The 17,591-nt window shown below is 59.1% G+C and overlaps 1 protein-coding gene across 1 annotated transcript; it reads left to right on the top strand.

Annotated features, from left to right (window-relative positions):
- Window positions 1-914: 914 nt before the first annotated feature.
- On the top strand, window positions 915-7,624 carry PWWP2B (PWWP domain containing 2B). Its single transcript, XM_088520019.1, has 2 exons — window positions 915-1,072; window positions 5,851-7,624. Exons 1-2 carry the CDS (start codon window positions 915-917, stop codon window positions 7,478-7,480), a joined length of 1,788 nt encoding a protein of 595 aa, XP_088376145.1. The 3' UTR covers window positions 7,481-7,624.
- Window positions 7,625-17,591: the final 9,967 nt, after the last annotated feature.

Raw genomic sequence — 17,591 nt, 5'->3', positions numbered from 1 at the left:
CATAATAAATACGAACTCAGTTGAGATTATTTTCATTTTGCTGTTTAGATTAACAGGGAAAAGCAGGTGTGGTGCCCTTAATGCGAGTGAACGCTGACCAGCTGTTCTCCCTGAATGGGCCAGACTTGTCAAAGGGTTCCCAGATATCTGCAACCTGGAGGCGTCTGCACCACCTGCCCCAGCCGCGGAGCTGGAGGGTCCCTGAGAAGTGCAGGGCTTTGGGAAGCCCTCGCTCCCTCCCTCTAGCTCTTGCTGTAGGTGTCAGGACTGCTGCAAGTAAATTAATGCTTCTACAGCTCCCTGTAACACCTGCTTTTCCTTTTTTCCCCTCTTCCTTCCCTGTTCCCTGGAAGCTCCCAGGCTCCAGGCAAAGCAGAGGTCATACCTGCCCGTGCTGGGAGGCAGCGGGCGCTCCTCAAACAGGGACAGCCCCGAGGCACAGAGAGCAAAGCCAAAGCAGTGAACAGCTGCCCATTCCCAGGAGCGTCCAAGGCGGGGAGCCACGGGCACCCTTCCTGGAACGGACACCGGGAAGAGGAAAAGGACGGAGAGCGGGGGCCGCTGCCGGGGGTGCCCGGGGCCGAGCGGCCGCGCGACGGCGCCTGCCCGGAGCGGGGCCGCGACGGAGCGCCCGGGGCGCGGCCCAACCCGCGGGGCCGGGCGCAACCGGGGGGGGGGGCCGGGCCGGGCCGGGCCGCCGCCGCCGCCGCTCCCGGGCCGGTTCTCGCTCCCCGCCCCGCCCCGCCCCGCGCCGCCGGGCCCGGCTGCCCGGGAACGGGAACGGGAACGGCCCCTCTGCGGCCGCCCCGGTGCTTCCGCTTCCGCCCCCCGCGCTTCCGCTTCCGCGCGCGCCGCGTGACGCCATCGCGCCGCGGGTGCCGGCGCGGCGGGGCCGAGCGGGGCGGCCGCCGGCCATGGCGGAGGCGGCGGCGCGGGAGGCGGCGCGGGAGGCCCCGCGCGCGGGCTCGTGGCTGCCCGCGCTCGTGGAGCACGTGCTGAACGACACGCTCGTGGTGACGCTGAGCTGCGGCGGGCGCCGCTTCACCGGCGTCCTGCTCGACTGCGCCAAGAAGTAGGGGCGGCCGCGGCGCGGCGGGGGGGACAGCGGCCGGGAGCGCCGCGCGGGGCGGAGCGGAGCGGGGCGGCCCGCGAGCCCGCGCGAGCGGCCCGGCCCGGCCCGGGCGGTGGAGGCGCCGCCGCCGCCCGCAGCGCCGCCCTCCCCGGCGCTCGGGGCCTGGAGGGGCCCCAGGAGCCTTCGTGGTGCCTGGGCAGGGCCCTGTGCCCTCCGCGGTGGCTGCGGGTGCTGCCGGCCCGGGGTCTCTCCCTCACTCCCCGCTCAGCTCTGTGCATTGGACGTGCCCGTGTGACAAAGGCTGCGGGGCCTCGTCCAGCTGGCGCCCAGCCCGGCTGCCCCTGGTGGCCCGTGGCGGGCCGAGGGCAGGGGGCCGGCAGGGCCAGGGCTGCGGGCTCCTGCCGCGCGGGGGAAAGGGGGGCTGGCGCCAGCCCCGTCCTGGCACTGCAGGGCTCGAGGGCCTCGGGGACGAGGGGTCCCCCCGCCCGCGGTGTCTGTGGAGAGCAGACATGAGGGGTGCTGCCCTCGTGGCGCACGGCCGCTCCGAGCAGGGCTCCCGCGCTCACTGCTGGGCTGCTGCCGAGAGCAAGGCGAGGCACCACGTCCCCGAGGCAGCAGGAACTTGCCACCTCGATGCCAAAAGCTGGGGCCTCATAAGCAGCCCGACACGGTGCTGCGGTGGAAGGCGCTTCCCTTCGGCACGTTGCCCTGTGGCTGGAGCGGGTCTCTCCCTAGGCAGCATCCTGCTCTATAGCCTGCTCTGCCTTCCATCCATGTTGGAGCTGAGCAGGAGCGACAGCGCGGGGTGCTGCCTTCCCAGTAAAGCCATCCCGGCCCCTCCCGCGCTGGCTGCGTGCTTGTGCGGGCCCTGTGTTTAGCCGTGAAAGGCAGCGTGTGGGGTTCCAAGCAGAACCCGTGTTCCCAGCTCCCGGGGCTTTAGTGCGCAGGGTTTGCGTGGGCAGCCGAGAGGTTGGCAGGGCCCCCGTGCCCGCCGCAGCGCTGGGATGTGCTCGAGAGCCGCGCGGTTGCCCGGGGCAGGGACAGTGGCAGTTTACCTGCCCCGAGGGCTCTGCCGCCGCAGCGCGGGGCGCGAGCGCCAGCACCTCCTGCAGCGACACTCTCGCCATTAAGTCTGTGGCAATCGCTTTGTTTTAATAAGCTGATTCCTCTGGACTCTAGTTGCATAGTGTTTAGGTACACAAAAAAGGGTTCAGATGAATTTGGACTACAGTTCTGATGCTTTTGGTGCTAAGTCCTGGCAGTTTGGTTCAGGTGAACTGGTAACGAGCTGTTTCTTAATCGTGCACGAGTGTAGGTCAGAGGATGGCGTCTTCGTTTCCAAGGAGAGATTGGATTGAGGTAACTTAATCCGTTTGGCCCTGACTGTCCCAGAAGCGAGGATTAAAAGCAGAGGATGAGATCACATTCTGCAGCGTATTCTGGTGCTCGTAATAGCAGGATGTGCTCTTGGGCCCCTAAGCCAACCTCGTGGATTTTCGTTGTAGTTGAAGGGATTGAATGCACAGAATTGATTATGATAATACAGACGTAGGGGGAATACCTGAGTGGTGTTGGGATTTGTGTAGCGCAGTGACATGGGGAAGGCTAGTGGAGTTTGTTTTGCTCCTTATGCTCAAAGGAAACTTCTTCTAGAAAGCAAACCATGGGACATCTGTTCCTGCACGGTGGGCAGGAAAGCAGTGAATCCTCCTACAGGGAGCTGCGCCTTCCCCTAGCTGAGCTACGAGGAGGCTCCCAGGCCCCTAGAGCCTCTTTAGCAGGAGTGAGCGGTGTCCAGGGCCTGCAGAGAAGAGCCTGGCGCTCCTGGGTGGCTTTAACTGTGGGGGCTGGAGGGACCCTCAGGGCAGGCGGTGCCGCGGGCTGCGCTCTGCGGCTTTGGCCTCAGCGCGAGAGCGGAGACGGCGGCACCGCGCTGCCGCGTGAGGAGCCTTGCGCCGCGGCGGGGGAGCTTCCTGCTGCGTGCTGCGCCCGGAGCGCTGCGGCGCGAGGGGCTGCGGCGCGGGAGCGCCCACGCGCCACGCTGCAAGGGGCAGCAGGGCAACGGCGCGGGAGCACCCACGCGCCACGCTGCAAGGGGCAGCGGGACAGCGGCGCGGGAGCGCCCACGCGCCACGCTGCAAGGGGCAGCGGGACAACGGCGTGGGAGCACCCACGCGCCACGCTGCAAGGGGCAGCGGAGCAACGGCGTGGGAGCACCCACGCGCCACGCTGCAAGGGGCAGCGGAGCAACGGCGCGGGAGCACCCACGCGCCACGCTGCAAGGGGCAGCGGAGCAACGGCGCGGGAGCACCCACGCGCCACGCTGCAAGGGGCAGCAGAGCAGCGGCGCGGGAGCACCCTCGCACAGCGCTGCGAGGGACGTGGGGCTGCAGCGCAGGAGCACCCACACGCTGTAAGATGCAGGGCTGCAGCGCAGGAGCACCCACACGCCGCGCCACGAGGAGCACCGCGCTGCGCTGTGCGGGAGCGCCGCACCCTCTGCGCTTCCCTGAAGCTCTTGGGCACTAAAGCACTGCGGAGCGGAGGCGGCTCTTGCCCAGCGCTGCGATGGGTTTGCGGAGCCCCTCGGCGCTCCTCGGCCCGTGCACCACATGGCCCGTGCCGGGGCGCAGCGGCAGGCAGGCCCCACGGCGCGCACGAGCCGTGTGTCCCTCTGCTCCTGCGTCAGCGTCGGCGCGGCGCTGTCACCGCGGGCCGCGCTCACCTGGGCTGTGGGCGCTGCTGGCCCCAGCGCAGCAGGCAGCTGTGTCCGCGCGCAGCGCAGGGGACGGCCACCGAAGCGCTGGGCTCCTTGCAGCTCCTCACTCCCCTCCTGCCGCGCCTGGGAGCTTGAGCAGAGAGCTAGTGCAGAGCAGCGCAGTCGGGCAGGACGGAGGTACCCAGTCTGTGCCAGGAGCTGCCTCTGGGGAGGGCCGTGGGTGCCTGGAGTGCCGCTCCTGCCCCAGGTGCGCGGGATCATCGGGAACCAGCTGCGCGGCCGCCGGCGCCCGCAAACCGCCCCTCGGTCACTGCCGCGCAGCGGGAGGCCCCCCAGGTGTTGAGGAAGGAAGGAAATGGCCGCGCGGGCCGGCGGGGAGGCCTGCGCGAGCAGCAGAGCCCTTGGGTGCCGGCCAGCGGGCTGCTCCGGCACGCGCTGCTCCCGCGCGCCCCGGCCCCGGCTCTGCTTGCCCTGCCGGGTGTCGCTGAGACACACCCGTGTTCTGAGGTGTCTCTGCTTTTTAAAAAAAAATATTACAACAAAAACCTGTGTCCAAATTATGTAAATTCAGCAGTTTAATCCTCTTGATCACCTGCATTCAAACCTGTCAGTCATCCTGCTGAGCTAAACTGCTTTCCGAGTAGCAGCTTCCTGGTCTGTCACTCCTCAGATGAGGGGAAGGACTTATTTTTCTATTGTCCGGATAACTTGTTCAATTCTATTTATTTCAGTTGAAGAGGAGAAGTGGCTTTGCAACCAAAACAGGCTAAATCCTGCTTGCTTAGTTTATGCAAAGTTTATTTTTAAACTTGGTGGGAGTCTCCATAGAAATCAGGTGAGAGCAATGCTTTCTGGAATTGGCTGAGAAAAGAAAAATGCAGGCAGCGGATGAGACACATGATGGGGGGCTGTGCGCCCTGCTGTCCTCCGAGGTGGCGGAGACAAGGGCCCTGCTGCCTGCGCGGGGCTCGTTCCCGGCCTCCGGCAGCCGCTGGCTCCGCGCTCGCCGGCCCGAGGGCTCCGGAGCGGCTCCGGAGCGTTCCTGCGGTGCGGGGCCCACGCCGGGTGGAGCAGGGAAGGGCTGCGAGGCTGGGGCTGTCCCGCGGCTGCGCGCTCCTGCTGCGGCTCGCTGTGACCGAGAGGATCCCGTCAGCTGCCCTCCGCGTCCCCTCCGGCAGCGCTGCCCTGGGGGGCTCCTTCCCGCAGGGAAAGGGACTTTTCTCGGAGTGGCAAGGAGAGAAGGTGGCTAGCGAGGGAGGGGCGCTCGGCCACGAGCCGCCGTGCTCGCTGCGGAGGGGAACGTGGCTCCCCACGTACGCCGTGTTTCGGGGTGGGTGTTTGTTGGAGCTCTGTGTCCGCACAGCATCCCCAACGTCAGGCTGTAGTGGGACTCCTGGCACACAGACCCAGAGGCGTGAGCCAAGACCATGTGCTTCAGGGTTCAGAGGATTCAGAGGAGGTTCTGCTGATTCCTGTGCAGGATTTTGATAGCCCGTAGGGAAACATGGCAAGCGACACCGATACATCACATCCGTGATCTTGGTATCCTGAAGCAATGCCGCATTCCTTATTTGAACGGATAAAGATCATAAATGCAAAGGCCGCTGGTAGAGGAACAAGGCTGTACTGGCAAACCTCTGGTTGAAACTGCAAGTTGTATGTCCAAGCTCTTTCGTTGTTTAAGAAGCTGACAAAGTAGCCATGCAAATACAGGAGGAAGTGAGGAACCTTAACAGCTCCCCAAAGTCTCTCCTCCTGTGCTAGAGTACAGCTTAGTGCAAAGCTTCTGGTCTGTGCAGAGAGGTAATGGAAATGGAGATCCTGATCTCTGTGCTCTTTCTACAGAACTTCTCCTAACTTTTAAATGCTGTGTTTTTTTCTTCAGTACTAGAAGTGACTGCTGAATGTTTTGAAAATGAGGGGAAAACATTGCCTTATTAGTATGTGGAAGTCTGTTTTTTAAGAAAATTGCATATTTGTAATGCATAGTTTTCCTCAAGAATCTTTCAAAGGTTCTGACTGTCTCCCTCCCTCCCTGTCCTTCTCGTGCTGTTTCCAGGTCCGGATTGTTTTGTCTCCCGTCTTCCCCGCCGAAGCAGGAGGAGCCTCCTGCTAACGCCGGCGCTCCCTGGGTTGCTGGCGACCGGGATCCTGCGCCAGGCGAGGCCGCGTCGCAGCCCCCCGTGGAGAAGCCTCCGAAAGGAAGCGCCGAGGAGCAAGTGCCGCCCCTGCTGCCGCCGCCCGGCAGCCTCCCTCCCTACCCGCCGTATTTCGACGGGGCTCCTTTTCCTCGGCCCCTGTGGCTTCGGCACACGTATAACCAGTGGGTTCCTCAGCCGCCGCCGCGGACTATAAAGAGGACAAGGAGGCGTTTGTCACGGAATAGAGACCCGGGAAGGCTGATCATGAGCACTATCAGACTACGGCCAAGGCAGGTGCTCTGTGAGAAGTGCAAAAACACACTGAACCCCGAGGACGCAAACGCAGCGAGGCAGAATGCGAAAACGAGGAGGAAACTGAGCGTTCAGGACAAGGAGCAGAAAAAGCACAGTGACTCTGACTACACGGAGAAAAGAAACAAAAGAGAAAAGAGAGAGGAAGACAAGTTTTCTGGGGAACTAGTGCATCGAACTCCAGTTATAAAAATATCCTACAGTACTCCACAAGGGAAAGGTGAAGTTGTGAAAATTCCGTCACGCGTTCATGGCTCAGTCAAACCGTTTTGTGCCCAGCGAATATTGCAGAATGGAGAGGAGGACCAAGAGGAGACTAGAGACTCTGAGCAGTGTCAAGAAACCGAATGTTTAATAGACAAGTCAGCAGGCAGCCAGCTTGCTTCCATTCCAAAACTGAAGCTCACCCGGCCTGTGCATTCCAGTGCAGATGTTCCACCTCCAAAGATCCGACTGAAGCCCCATCGAATAAATGATGGTCAGAATGTTTCAATTTATAAAGCAGAACTCATTGATGAGATAAATGTCCTTCAGAACAGCAGGGAGTCCAATCCTGGTGCATTTTACAATGACGAATCTACAGACAGGAGTTTAGCTGAGATATCTTCAGGGAGTTCAGGGGAAGATGATGACTTTAAAAGATTTCCCCAAGGTAAAGATGGACATGATAACTTGGCGTTCCTTATGAATTATCGTAAAAGAAAAGCAGATTCTTCTAGTTTGTCTGTGTGTAGTAATGACAGTCTAGATGAATCCAAGTCTTCTAGTTCAGAAATAACATCACCAGAAATGTGTGACTTCATACCTGGTGATGATGCGTCTGTCTCTTCGTCTTCAAAAGATGAGCGTAAGATCGTGCCACCATTAACAGTTAGACTACATACGCAAAGTGTGTCTAAATGTGTCACTGAAGACGGAAGAACTGTTTCGGTGGGGGATATTGTTTGGGGTAAAATTCACGGTTTTCCGTGGTGGCCTGCACGTGTTCTTGACATAAACCTTAGCCAGAAGGAAAATGGGGAACCTTCATGGCGAGAAGCTAAAGTATCATGGTTTGGTTCTCCAACGACTTCATTGTTATCTGTTTCAAAACTCTCTCCTTTCTCTGAATTTTTCAAACTGAGATTTAATCGCAAGAAGAAGGGGATGTATCGGAAAGCTATCACAGAAGCTGCAAAGGCAGTAGAGCATCTGACTCCAGAGATAAGAGATCTCTTAACACAGTTTGAAACATAACTTTGCCTCTGGTATCAGGTGAGTGCTTGTTGGACTAATGCCTCCCGTGGAAAACCTCTTTTGTGTTTTAACCTGCATTCACAGTTTGTTTGCGTTTATCCTTAAAGGCTGAGGTTGAAACTTGTTAAACTTAAATGCATGGGTGTGAGATGGTGGTGGTGATTTCATAGGTGATGATTGCCTGTAGTTTGAAACTTTAGGAAGACCCATGGGAGCTGGAGCCCCAGATCTCATAGGGGACTACAAAGAAATCCACTGGAGGGTGTTTCCTATGGGTTCCTGCTTGAAGAGCTAATAAAATTAGTCATGTATTAGAGCCATTTATAGCTAGCATGTGGTGAGTATTGATGCATCATTGGGCTAAAACCAATGCGTTTGGAGAGCTAAAAGCTCCTACGCCTTCAATTTCTTTGCAGTTGTTTCGGTTCAAAGAACTACAATACATTCTTGATTCCAAGAAGAGTTCCTCTCAGTCGTGTACCAATACCAAGCAAGTAACAGTCAGAAATGCCTTCGGAGGCCCCTGTCTCCTTGTGCTTTCACGTGAAGACAGTTTCTTCAGAGTTAACATAGCAAACCCTGTCTCTGACCGCCAGATGATATCTGAACGTTCTCGCTGCACTTGGGCTCACAGCTGCATGTGCTCGGGTGGTGCTTGGCCGAGCAGATCACGAGGAGCCGTTCCCAGGGCTCGCGGGCGCGGAGCGGGGCAGGCGCCAGCACGGGAGCAGGTTCTTGGTAACGCCTCTGCGAGTGTTCTGCTGTTACTGCTTGCAAGGGTGGAGGGCATGGAGTTAGGGAGCTCGTGCTCTTAGTCACTTCAAGCAGTTAAACATTTGTCCAGCATGAATATTTGGTGCGGTGTGACTGGAAGTGGCATTGCCAGCTGCACTTTGTCGATGCTTCCTACTGCACTGCTCTCAGTGAAGGCCACGAGGAAAGCTCCCAGCAGCCTCAAGAAGACCGAGGCCTGTTCCACAGCCTCCCAGTGGTGGCTGTCAGAGTAAACAAGATTTATCTGTGATACTGTTAAACAAGGGGATGGATTAACCATGAAAACTATGACTAACCATTGCAAAAAGTTTTGCTAATGGAATACTGGCTTTCTACACTGTGTCCTGTAGTAACATGTAGGTTCTTTGTTGTCCCTTTAATTTTTCCCCTTTTTTAATGCTGGAAAGGCACTGTGTACGTACAGAGGCCAGGGCTATTCCTGCTGTAGATGCGTGTGTTCCGCTTAATTCTTGTTAAAGTCTTTAATGCATCAAGAGGATTTGGGGCCTGACACGGGTTGTATCTGGTCCACAGACACAGGGCAGCAGGGGTGTAAGGAGTTCTTTAAACCAGGAGAAAGAAGAAAATGTTGAGAACGGTAAGAAAAGTACAGCAGGGCATGGATTAAGGCCAGACCTTTCCTCATTTCTGGACTTGTCAAGCAAATCTCGCTGATTTACATGGGTGTAGAGATATATTTAACTTGGTGTCACCGTTTTACTGGCCTCCTTCAGCTGTCTTCCTGAGGATGAGTCCTTGCTTTAAATATCTGAGGTGAGCTGCCAACCCGGTCCACCTGGCTGCTCCTGGAGATCGCCCGGTAATTGGATAAGCAGCTGCAGTTACTCAGAGGAGAAGCAGGAAGGCAGAGCGGCTCCGCGTTCTGCGTGTCACGCTCTCCGGTTCCCTTTGAGACCAGCGTGTTTTGGTGCGTGCCACTTACAAAGCAACTCTCCGTTGCTGAGATCTGCCCTGTATCTAAGGCTCTGCTTTCAGGGGCATTTAATTTTGTTGCGTTCCTTGAATTTTCCCAAGGTGGGACTGAAGCAGTCCTCCTGGCTGCTAACTGACTGCCCTTTCCTGGAGGGTCTAACTTTAGTTCTCACTGATGTTTGCGATTCCTCGTGCTAGAACCACGGCGAGGATGGAGCTGCCACAAAGCACGCGAGGCGCTGAGGCGTTGCGGGCAGCGCGGCGTCGCAGGGCTGCGGCGGCTCCGGGCAGCGCGCCGGGCCGCGCCGCTGCTCGCACCGCGCGCCCGAGCTGGGAGCTGCCGGCCCGGCCGCGAGGATCCGCCTGTCTGCTGCCGAAGGAGGCAGGGAAGTCGCTGGGGAAAAAGAAAAAAAACATTCAATAGCATGTAAGGCTAGAAGTAGCTGCTTTAAAAAGGCATGCTTGTTTGGTTGGACAAGCTGTTAGGATCATTTTAGGGACAAAATAATAAAAATCTGTAATTTTTCTTTTTTCAAGGAAAAGAGCCTCTGTCTGGCTACAAAAATAAGTTTTCTGGAGAAAGAGCAGGCAGACTAGCAAGCTGTGGAGATGGGCTTTGCAAGGCGCTCCTGGTTTACAGTGGAGAGAACGCCCAGCACGCGTGTTCCCGCGCTGCCCTGTTTGTGCCGTGTGTGGAGCAGCTTGGCCCACGCCGCCGCGCCGCTCCTGCCCTGCGCCTCACGGGCGCTCGTGCACCGGCACTACGTGCTTACGTGGTCGTTGTTGTCGTGGGGTGTCTGCCTGGCTCTGAGCGCCAGGTCAGCTCATCGCCCCCGTTTTGCTGTTGTGATTGAGACACGTGTGGTTAACAGAAGTCACTGGGAACATGGGCACGGTGCGTTGCTCCACGGCCCTCCGCACCTACCCTGGCTGCGCGGAGACCTGGGTGCCCTCGGAAAGCGTGTCCCGAAGGGCAGGGAGTGCCGGGACGCGGCCCAGGCGCGTGGAGGAGAGCGGTGCTGCAGCCCGGTGTGCGGGGCCGTGTGTCCTGCCCCAGGGAAGGCGCCCGCCTGCGCCGCCCGGCCTGGCCGCGCGGCTGGGCCTCGTCCCCCGCGTTCAGGGCTGCAGGCAGAGCCCGCTGCAGTTTAGAGGCCACGCTCGCCGTTCCCGGGAGGCTTTGGGCCGTGGCGCTCCCCGCCTCACCTGCCACCCGCGCGCTGAGGCTGCGAGGAGGGCAGGCAGCAGGGCCGGGCCGTGGGCGCCTCGGGCCGCGTCCCCCCGGCACGTCTGCTGCGGCGCCGCTGCGGCCTCGGTGCGAGCGTGGTCCTGCCACGGCCGCCCTCGGCAAGGCAGCGGGGAGCGACCCGGCCTCCCGAGGCCCTGCGTGAGGGCCGCGTGTCCTCCGGCGCTGCGGAAGCGCGGGAATGACGCACGCGGGGCAGGCGCAGCGCCCGGCGGGGCGGTTGTGCTGCGGGCTTGGCTCTGCTCTGCTCTGCTCTGCCGGCGGCGCTGCGGGGCGGCCGCGGGAGGGAGAGAAGGAGGGAGAAGGGGCGGCCGCCCCTCGCGCGGCCCGTCCGCCTGCGCTGCTCTCCGTCCCGCCCTGCAGCCGCTGCCCGGAGCGGCCGCGGGCGCCTGGCCGCTCTGCGGGGCTTTGCTGCCCCTGCCCTCGCGCACGGTGCGGCGGGGCCCGGGGACGCGGCGGAGACGCCTGCGGCCTGGCTGCGCCTGCCCCGCGGGCGCCGCTCGCCCTGCGCGCTGCGGAGCGTCTGCCTCCGTGGGCCGTAGCGCTCCAGGGGCCTCGGCAGGCTGAGCGCGTTCTGCAGTGCTGCACGTTGGCTCGCGGGTTGCTTTGGGCTCCTCCTGAGGGTTTCTCATGGCAGATTTGCTCTGCTCCCAGCCCGCTCACACAATAAAGTGTTTTATTAAAATTCCTTGTAAAAATTTGGGTAAATCTCTGCATGAAACAACTTGCAACGTATATATTCATTTACACTCTCACTCTAGTGAGTCCTTTATTCCCTTGTCTTTAGCCCCTCATGCTGTGGCTGCAATACCATTAAACTTTAACATACTTTTGAAGCTTTTAATTTTACTGCTATTAGCTTAGTATAGCCTCAGTATCTGTAAATTTAGCAATTCATCACAAAAAGCACCATGCTGCTATGCACAGCAAAATCAGAGTGTATTGGTCCTTGCTCTATTTAGCAAGTTCTAATGTGAAAATCGGAGCACTGGGCTATGGCTTCACGCTCAGCGCCGCGCAGGACGCTGCGGGCGCCTGCAGCTGCTCTCGCTTGCCGGCGGACATGGTCGCGTCTTCCCTCAGGTCGCCGGGAACACGGGGCCGCTGCGGGGCTGGGGCTGGCGCCGTAGCCGGCGCGGTGGCAGCGCCTGCTCGCGCGGAGCGTTGCAGCCCAGGAGGAGGCCGTTCTCCCTGGCCCCGTCTCTGGCTGCTCCGAGCGCCGGCGCGGCGGGTTTTGCAGCGTCCCCCCTCCCACGGCTCCCAGGAGGCAGCCGCGGGTGCCGGCCCTGCAAAGTGGCCTCCCCTGCTGCCTTGGGCCCGGGAGGCAGCGGGGAGCTCAGCACACCTGGGCACGGTTCCGTGTGCAGCTAAGGGCTTGTTGCTCTGCAGGAGAGGAGCGACGCAGACTGTTCTGCAGTAACAGCGTTGCTAGTGCCCCAGAAAGCTGCTTGGCACGTTAGGCGAGGTGACGCGGTGGGATGACACAATATTTTCCATGATAATGCTCGGGGGGAAGGTAAGGTACTGCAGGAGTGCGGGCTTAGGCTCGGAACCTGCCAACGGATGTGACAAACTTTCCAAGTGCCGTTTTGCAGCCCCTCGCGCTTGGGGAGGCCCGGGGGTGCCCCTCGGTGTGCGCGGTGGCGGCTGCCTGCGCTCGTGGCGGTCGGCAGCGCTCAGCACAGTCGAAGGCCGCGGCTGCCGCCCGGGGCCCCGAAGCAGCCAGGGAGGAGCTGGCACCGGCCGCGTCCGTGCGCCGGCCCCGATGCGCGCGGCGGCGGGAGGCTCCGCAGGGCCCCGGGCTCCCCGCTTGCGCACTGCTTGAGCGAACGTGACTCATCTCGCCTTAGCAAAAGGGCCGTGACTTCCCTCCGGCGCCTCGTGTCCGAGCCTGTCCCACGTGAGCTCCGGCAGCCGCCTTGCCTTCGTGGGGTAGTCACACTCGGTCACCAGCTACGCGTGGCTTCCAGAGGGAGAGGCAGGGTGTTTCCTAATGAAACCTTTCCTTTTTCCCCAGGTTCAGTAATTTCTGAAGGACTTAATGCTTTTAAGTGTCGCACCGTGTCCTCTGTAACCTGCACTGAGCTCTTGCTGTTGTGGGCTCACAGAAAGCTGCTTTCCCTGCGGTGCACACGGCCGGTGTCCTCTGCAGCCGATGACTGAGGTGACCTGCACGGTGCGGGGCGCCTGCTCCACAGGGACCCAAGGCAGTGGCCCGGGCTCATCCTGGGCACGCAGGGAGCCCTGTCCCGAGGCAGCGCCCCGTCGCGACGCCAGCTTGCTGCAGAGCTGCCCGGAGTGCGGGAGGCGTCCCGGTGTGCCGGGGCAGCCCCGCGTCTGGCCCGCAGGAGGACAGGCCGCTGCGAGGGGCAGACGGGCCGGCGTGTGCAGGCAGGGCAACTTGCTAGGGCTGCATTACAGCTCGCGGTTAGTCACCAGCGTTACGATCAAGAGTTTTTCCTCCAGAAGCAGCTACCTGTGGAGGAGACCACAGCTTTGCTGCTGCCTGCATTTATAAGCCGTCCAGTGGCGCGGGGCAGCGACCCTGCTGGTGCCGGTGCCCCGGGAGGGCGCGAGGGCAGAGCGCTCGGCCCCGCGCCGCTCGCTGCCCCCGCTCCGCGTTCTCCAGGAAAGCCTTTGTCTAAGCAGGTTGGATTCGTGCCGGCTGCCAGGCCGCCTGCACTGTGAACATGGGGTCCCCTTGGAGGCCCCAAGGTCATGTCACTTCAAACGCACATTTAAGAAGCAGTAAATACGTTTACTCACTACTGCAAAGCTTATTTCCTCTTAGCGTTTCAGAGCGCTCAGTGTGAAGTACTTGCACGTAGGTAAATTGTCTGAAGCAGCCGGCGCTTCCCGCCCTGGGTCTTGGAGCTCCATTACTGCCCCATTTGGGGACCAGGGTGGTACCTGGATTTCCTGAGCACATGCTCTTTGGAGGTGGTTTCAGCTTCTGCACGACCTCTGAATCCTGAAGAGGCTGGAAGTACCTGCTGGGTGTCCATGCAGAAGCATCCTAATGGAGGCGCGGGGACTGCTTTCCCGTCCGTCCCTCGCGTGCGCGGTCCCCGGCCCCGTGTACGTGTGGCGCCGCTGCAGCACGAGCCGGCTGCGGGCGCCGTCGCGTTCTCCACGGCCCTGGCGAGGGCAGCGCCTCGTGCGAGGCCCCGGCCCCGCGCACCGGGGTACGTCCATGGCGGCAGGGGAGCCGCGCAGGCCGGGCCCTGCAGGAGGTGCTGGCGTGTCCTGCGCTGCCCCGTCGGAAGAGCCCAGGGCGCAGGAGTGCGGGCGGGACGGCCGTGCGCGGAGCGTCCCCGCGTGCCGCGGCCTCACGGAGAGCTCGGCCCTTTCTGCGCTGCTGGGCTGCTGCGTCTGGCCTTGTGAATCAGCTGGTGAATGGTTTTATTTCAGCCAAAGTGGCATTTTTTTGTTATGAATAAGCGCGTGCCTTGAGGAGAACTTTCTTGGCTCCGCTTTGGCCGTGCAGTTTAGCACAGGGGCTGCTGCATTGTGCCCATGTCCTGACTCACCTCGTCCATCCTGTACTCGTTACTCCTGTGTATCCATGCTGCAGCAGCGCCCACAATGCAGCATTTAGGCTGCTGCTCCTTATTCAGGCTTTTTTTTTTTTTTTTTTTTTTTAAATAACAGCAACCTCCGAAGCTTCCCAGAGACCAAGTGAGCGGGAATGAACAACTGTCCCTGTGCTGCACATACTGGCTGCTTGTTGAGAGCTCCTGGCGCTGCTTAGTGGGTTACTTAAAATAGGCACCCGAGCCCTCGGGGAGGAGCCTCTGCTCTCCCAGCGTGGAGCTCCTGAGCTCGTGTGTCTGGACGCGGTCAGCACGAGCACCAAACTGCGGTAAACGCGAGCGGAGCGGCGAACGTCCCCGTTCAGAGCTACAGAGTCGTCAGCTGTTCCAGAGGTTCGCCTGTTGCCAGCGAGTGCTGCTCTCTGAGAGGAGAATCCCCGATCCCTGCCCCAGAGCAGTCTCAGCCGGTGCCCTCGTCCTCACGAGGATGCAGAGTCTTCACTCGCATAGCTGGGATGCCTCATTGGGAAGATTATTTGGCACTCTGCCTTTGCTGTGACGTTTTTGTCTTCCAAGTACTGTGAATGTAAATATTGCAAAGAATAAACCTGTCCAGGGGGCTTGGTAGTACATCCAGAACAACGAAACATCATTTTCCTATTTACCCAACTATTCTCTAACTGCGATCCCTCCAGCAAGAACCTTTTGCAAGAACTGTTAAGGAATACAGTGCCAAATCCATGCCCCACTGTATGGTTTTGCTGGAAGGAAAGCAAGCATGCGAGGGAGTTAGCTGTGTGCTCTTGAAAACCTCACTCTTCATCAGAAGGCCAAGGAATAGATGAATCTGCAAGATTAACTGTCACTTTATCCTCTGAGTTGGAGTAATGGGCCTTGTCCTGACACATCCCAGTCACTTAGGAGCAGGATAATTCTGCAAAGTACTGCCAAAATACACGAAATCCGATTGAAGTTCTTGTGGGAATATGGCGTACAGGGCAGATGTCCCTGGCGTGTTAAATCAGCTTAAGTCTGTTGTGTGGTAAGTCTCTTAAATCTGTTTGAGATCTTAAATAAGAGGAATACACGGGCACGACAAAATCACTCCGGACAGTGAGCCCAGGCAAATCAGTCGCTCTTGGATTCCGTGCTCTCTGAGGGGATGTTGGTGCCTTTTGAGCAGCACGGGAAATGTGGACATGTTCCTGCTTTCCATGGTCCCTTTCTTGGTTCTATCACGTTTTGTATTTGTAGTCTCAAATCTCAACTCTGAGGATTTTTTTAAGGTCTTTGATGTTTTGCTTCCTAGCACCAATGCAGTTTGCCAGGAGCACGGATTTGGGCCCATGGTTGGACTCAGCCCGTCTCAGTGGTTGGGCACAGAGGTTGCTAGGGCCGAGGGCGCTCTCGAAGTGGTCCTTGCGGCATGTCCTGAAGCGTGGTGCAGCATGAGAAGCATTAATGTGGGTCTCCTTGCCACATTTCATTCATTTGTGTTTCACTGAGTTGTCTTGTCCGCTTTTCTGATGGCTTCGCGTGATCCTGAGGACAAATGGTTGTTCCCTTCGAACTGTTTTAAGGCTTCCTCTCTCTTCTGACCTACAGGGCCAAAGCAAATGCCTCTTGCATGTAGGGCTAGAAAAGGAAAAATGCCCAAGTGGAGCCTGGCCGTTCCTTTTCATCCCTGCGTGCCGGGTGCGCTTGGAGCAGCTCCGCGGGTTTCAAGCGGGGCAGCCGGGCTCGGAGGCGCGTCCCGCGCAGCCGACGCGCGCGTGCGGTAACCTCTCTGCCCGCTCTCTTCAAGGTAACCGACGATAAGAGCACGGCTGTTCTCCTAGAGCGTCACGAAGTCTGCAACGGCCTGACACGCTCCCGGGAGCGCGGGAGGAGCCGCGCGCGTGGCGGGAGGACGGGCGTCCCCGCCGGCGGCTGCGGAAGGGACCGGCGCCTGCCCCGGCTGGCAGGAGAGGCTCGCGGATGGTTCAACCTGGCATGGGAATCTGAGAAGTCGTACGGCCATGGACTAGGAGAACAGCAAATACCACAACTTGGAATGTATTTATTACCTAAAAGTTAGCTATTCTTGGTAAAGTCCCAAAAATTATTGCTGCTGCTTATTTTACTTACGGATTTCACACACTTGTTAATTTTAAAACTACCAAACTTCTACTCGATACTGTACTCTGAGAAATGTAATTGGAGCAAGACATGCAATAGAACAAAGTCATTGTAGTGTCTTAAGTACAATGGACTCACTTTGTGGCTATTAAAACTTGGAAAATGTGGAACCCAGCAGTGTGGCTGTCCTTGCACACGCTGAAGCTTTTTAATGTTGTTTCCTGCAGAGCTGAGAGGACGACGTGTTCGAGTCTACGAACAAGCAGTCACCTGGTAGCTTAGATGATGCGTCGTAAACACGGGCCATTCAGTAAGTGTAGGTGAAGGCCTCTCAAACGCGTGCAGTCAGCGGGCAAGGGCTCTCGTCCTTACACATTGCCACAAATGGCTAACAAGCTTTTCTTAAAAGAAAAACACTATTGCATCCAGTTTAGATTACAAATGGTTTACAAGCTAATGTGAATTATCAAGAAGCTAGTGGAGCTGTAACACATAATTTGGGGGGTTAGCATTTGTCTAGCTTTCTCTTGGAGTCCCTCAATTTAGTGACATTGATTTGTGGCACGTCTGATGCCAGAGGGAAGAGCTCAGAGTTGTTCCTGTTGGGTAAAATGTCTGCAGATGCCACAAAGTTAGTGTGAAGCTGCAGGTGGTTACCCAGATTCTGCTTCGTGTTTGTTCTCAAACCTGTCCAGCAAAGAGCGTCACGAAGCCGTGTCAGGTTGGAGCAGGGGATGGGCAGGCACAGCGGCTCCTGGTGCTGGTTGTCCTGCTGCGCAGTGTGGCCTTTGGAAGGTCAGCAGCAGGGGCCAGAACTTCCTGTTCTTGGCGACACAGTTCCACAGAAAGCTCCAGCGCCCAAAGGACTCTGCCCAGGCTGCACGAAAGACTCCAGCCAGCTGGAGGTGCTTCCCCTGGAGCCGCGGCAGGGCTGCTGAAAGCATCCAGAGACAGAGCCAGAGTCGGAGCTGAGACGGGGCATCTGGCCCCGAGACTCATTTTGGCCACCTCTGCAAAGAAATGAATTTCCTGCTTTCCAAAAATACGTGTGAGAGGAGAACGGTGCGTCAGGCGGCAGCGCGGCCCTGAGCGCAGCCCTTGCGCAGCGGCTGTACCCGGGCAGCTCCGGAGCTCCTGCTCGCCTGGAACGTTCCTGTGCACGGAGAGGGCAGTTCTGCTTCCTCAGCCCGTGTCCGCCTGTCCGTCCGCAGGAGTTTCTTTATGTGGGATGTTTCCAGCATCCCCCTGGGCTGCGCTGTGGTTAGCTGAGGAAGGTCTGCCTTGGCTCCTGCAGCCCTTTCTCTGGGAAGCGCTGCCAAAAAGTAATGCGGAGCCTTTGGCCTGTGGTGCTGCAGTGCTGCGGCATGTAACGCAATGGAGCTGCACGTAGCCAGCGGGCCACTGCAAATAAGGAAAGGGAGCAGCGAGTCCCCAGCCCGCAGGGCAGGTAGGGCGCCCGCCAGCCCAGCTCTCGCAGGGCGGCACGAGCTGCCCCCGTGCGCCACGATAC

The sequence above is a fragment of the Tinamus guttatus genome, unplaced genomic scaffold (assembly GCF_059628265.1).
Source record: "Tinamus guttatus ecotype Peru unplaced genomic scaffold, ASM5962826v1 Tinamus_guttatus_pri_ptg000079l, whole genome shotgun sequence".
NCBI lineage: Eukaryota > Metazoa > Chordata > Aves > Tinamiformes > Tinamidae > Tinamus > Tinamus guttatus.
This window is presented reverse-complemented; position numbering and strand designations above follow the sequence as displayed.

Bases quoted from the DNA above. Each gene is read 5' to 3' on its own strand.
- PWWP2B (XM_088520019.1), top strand. From the start codon at position 915: ATGGCGGAGGCGGCGGCGCGGGAGGCGGCGCGGGAGGCCCCGCGCGCG. The intron at 1,073-5,850 runs GTAGGGGCGGCC...TGCTGTTTCCAG, and splicing joins CTGCTCGACTGCGCCAAGAA to GTCCGGATTGTTTTGTCTCC.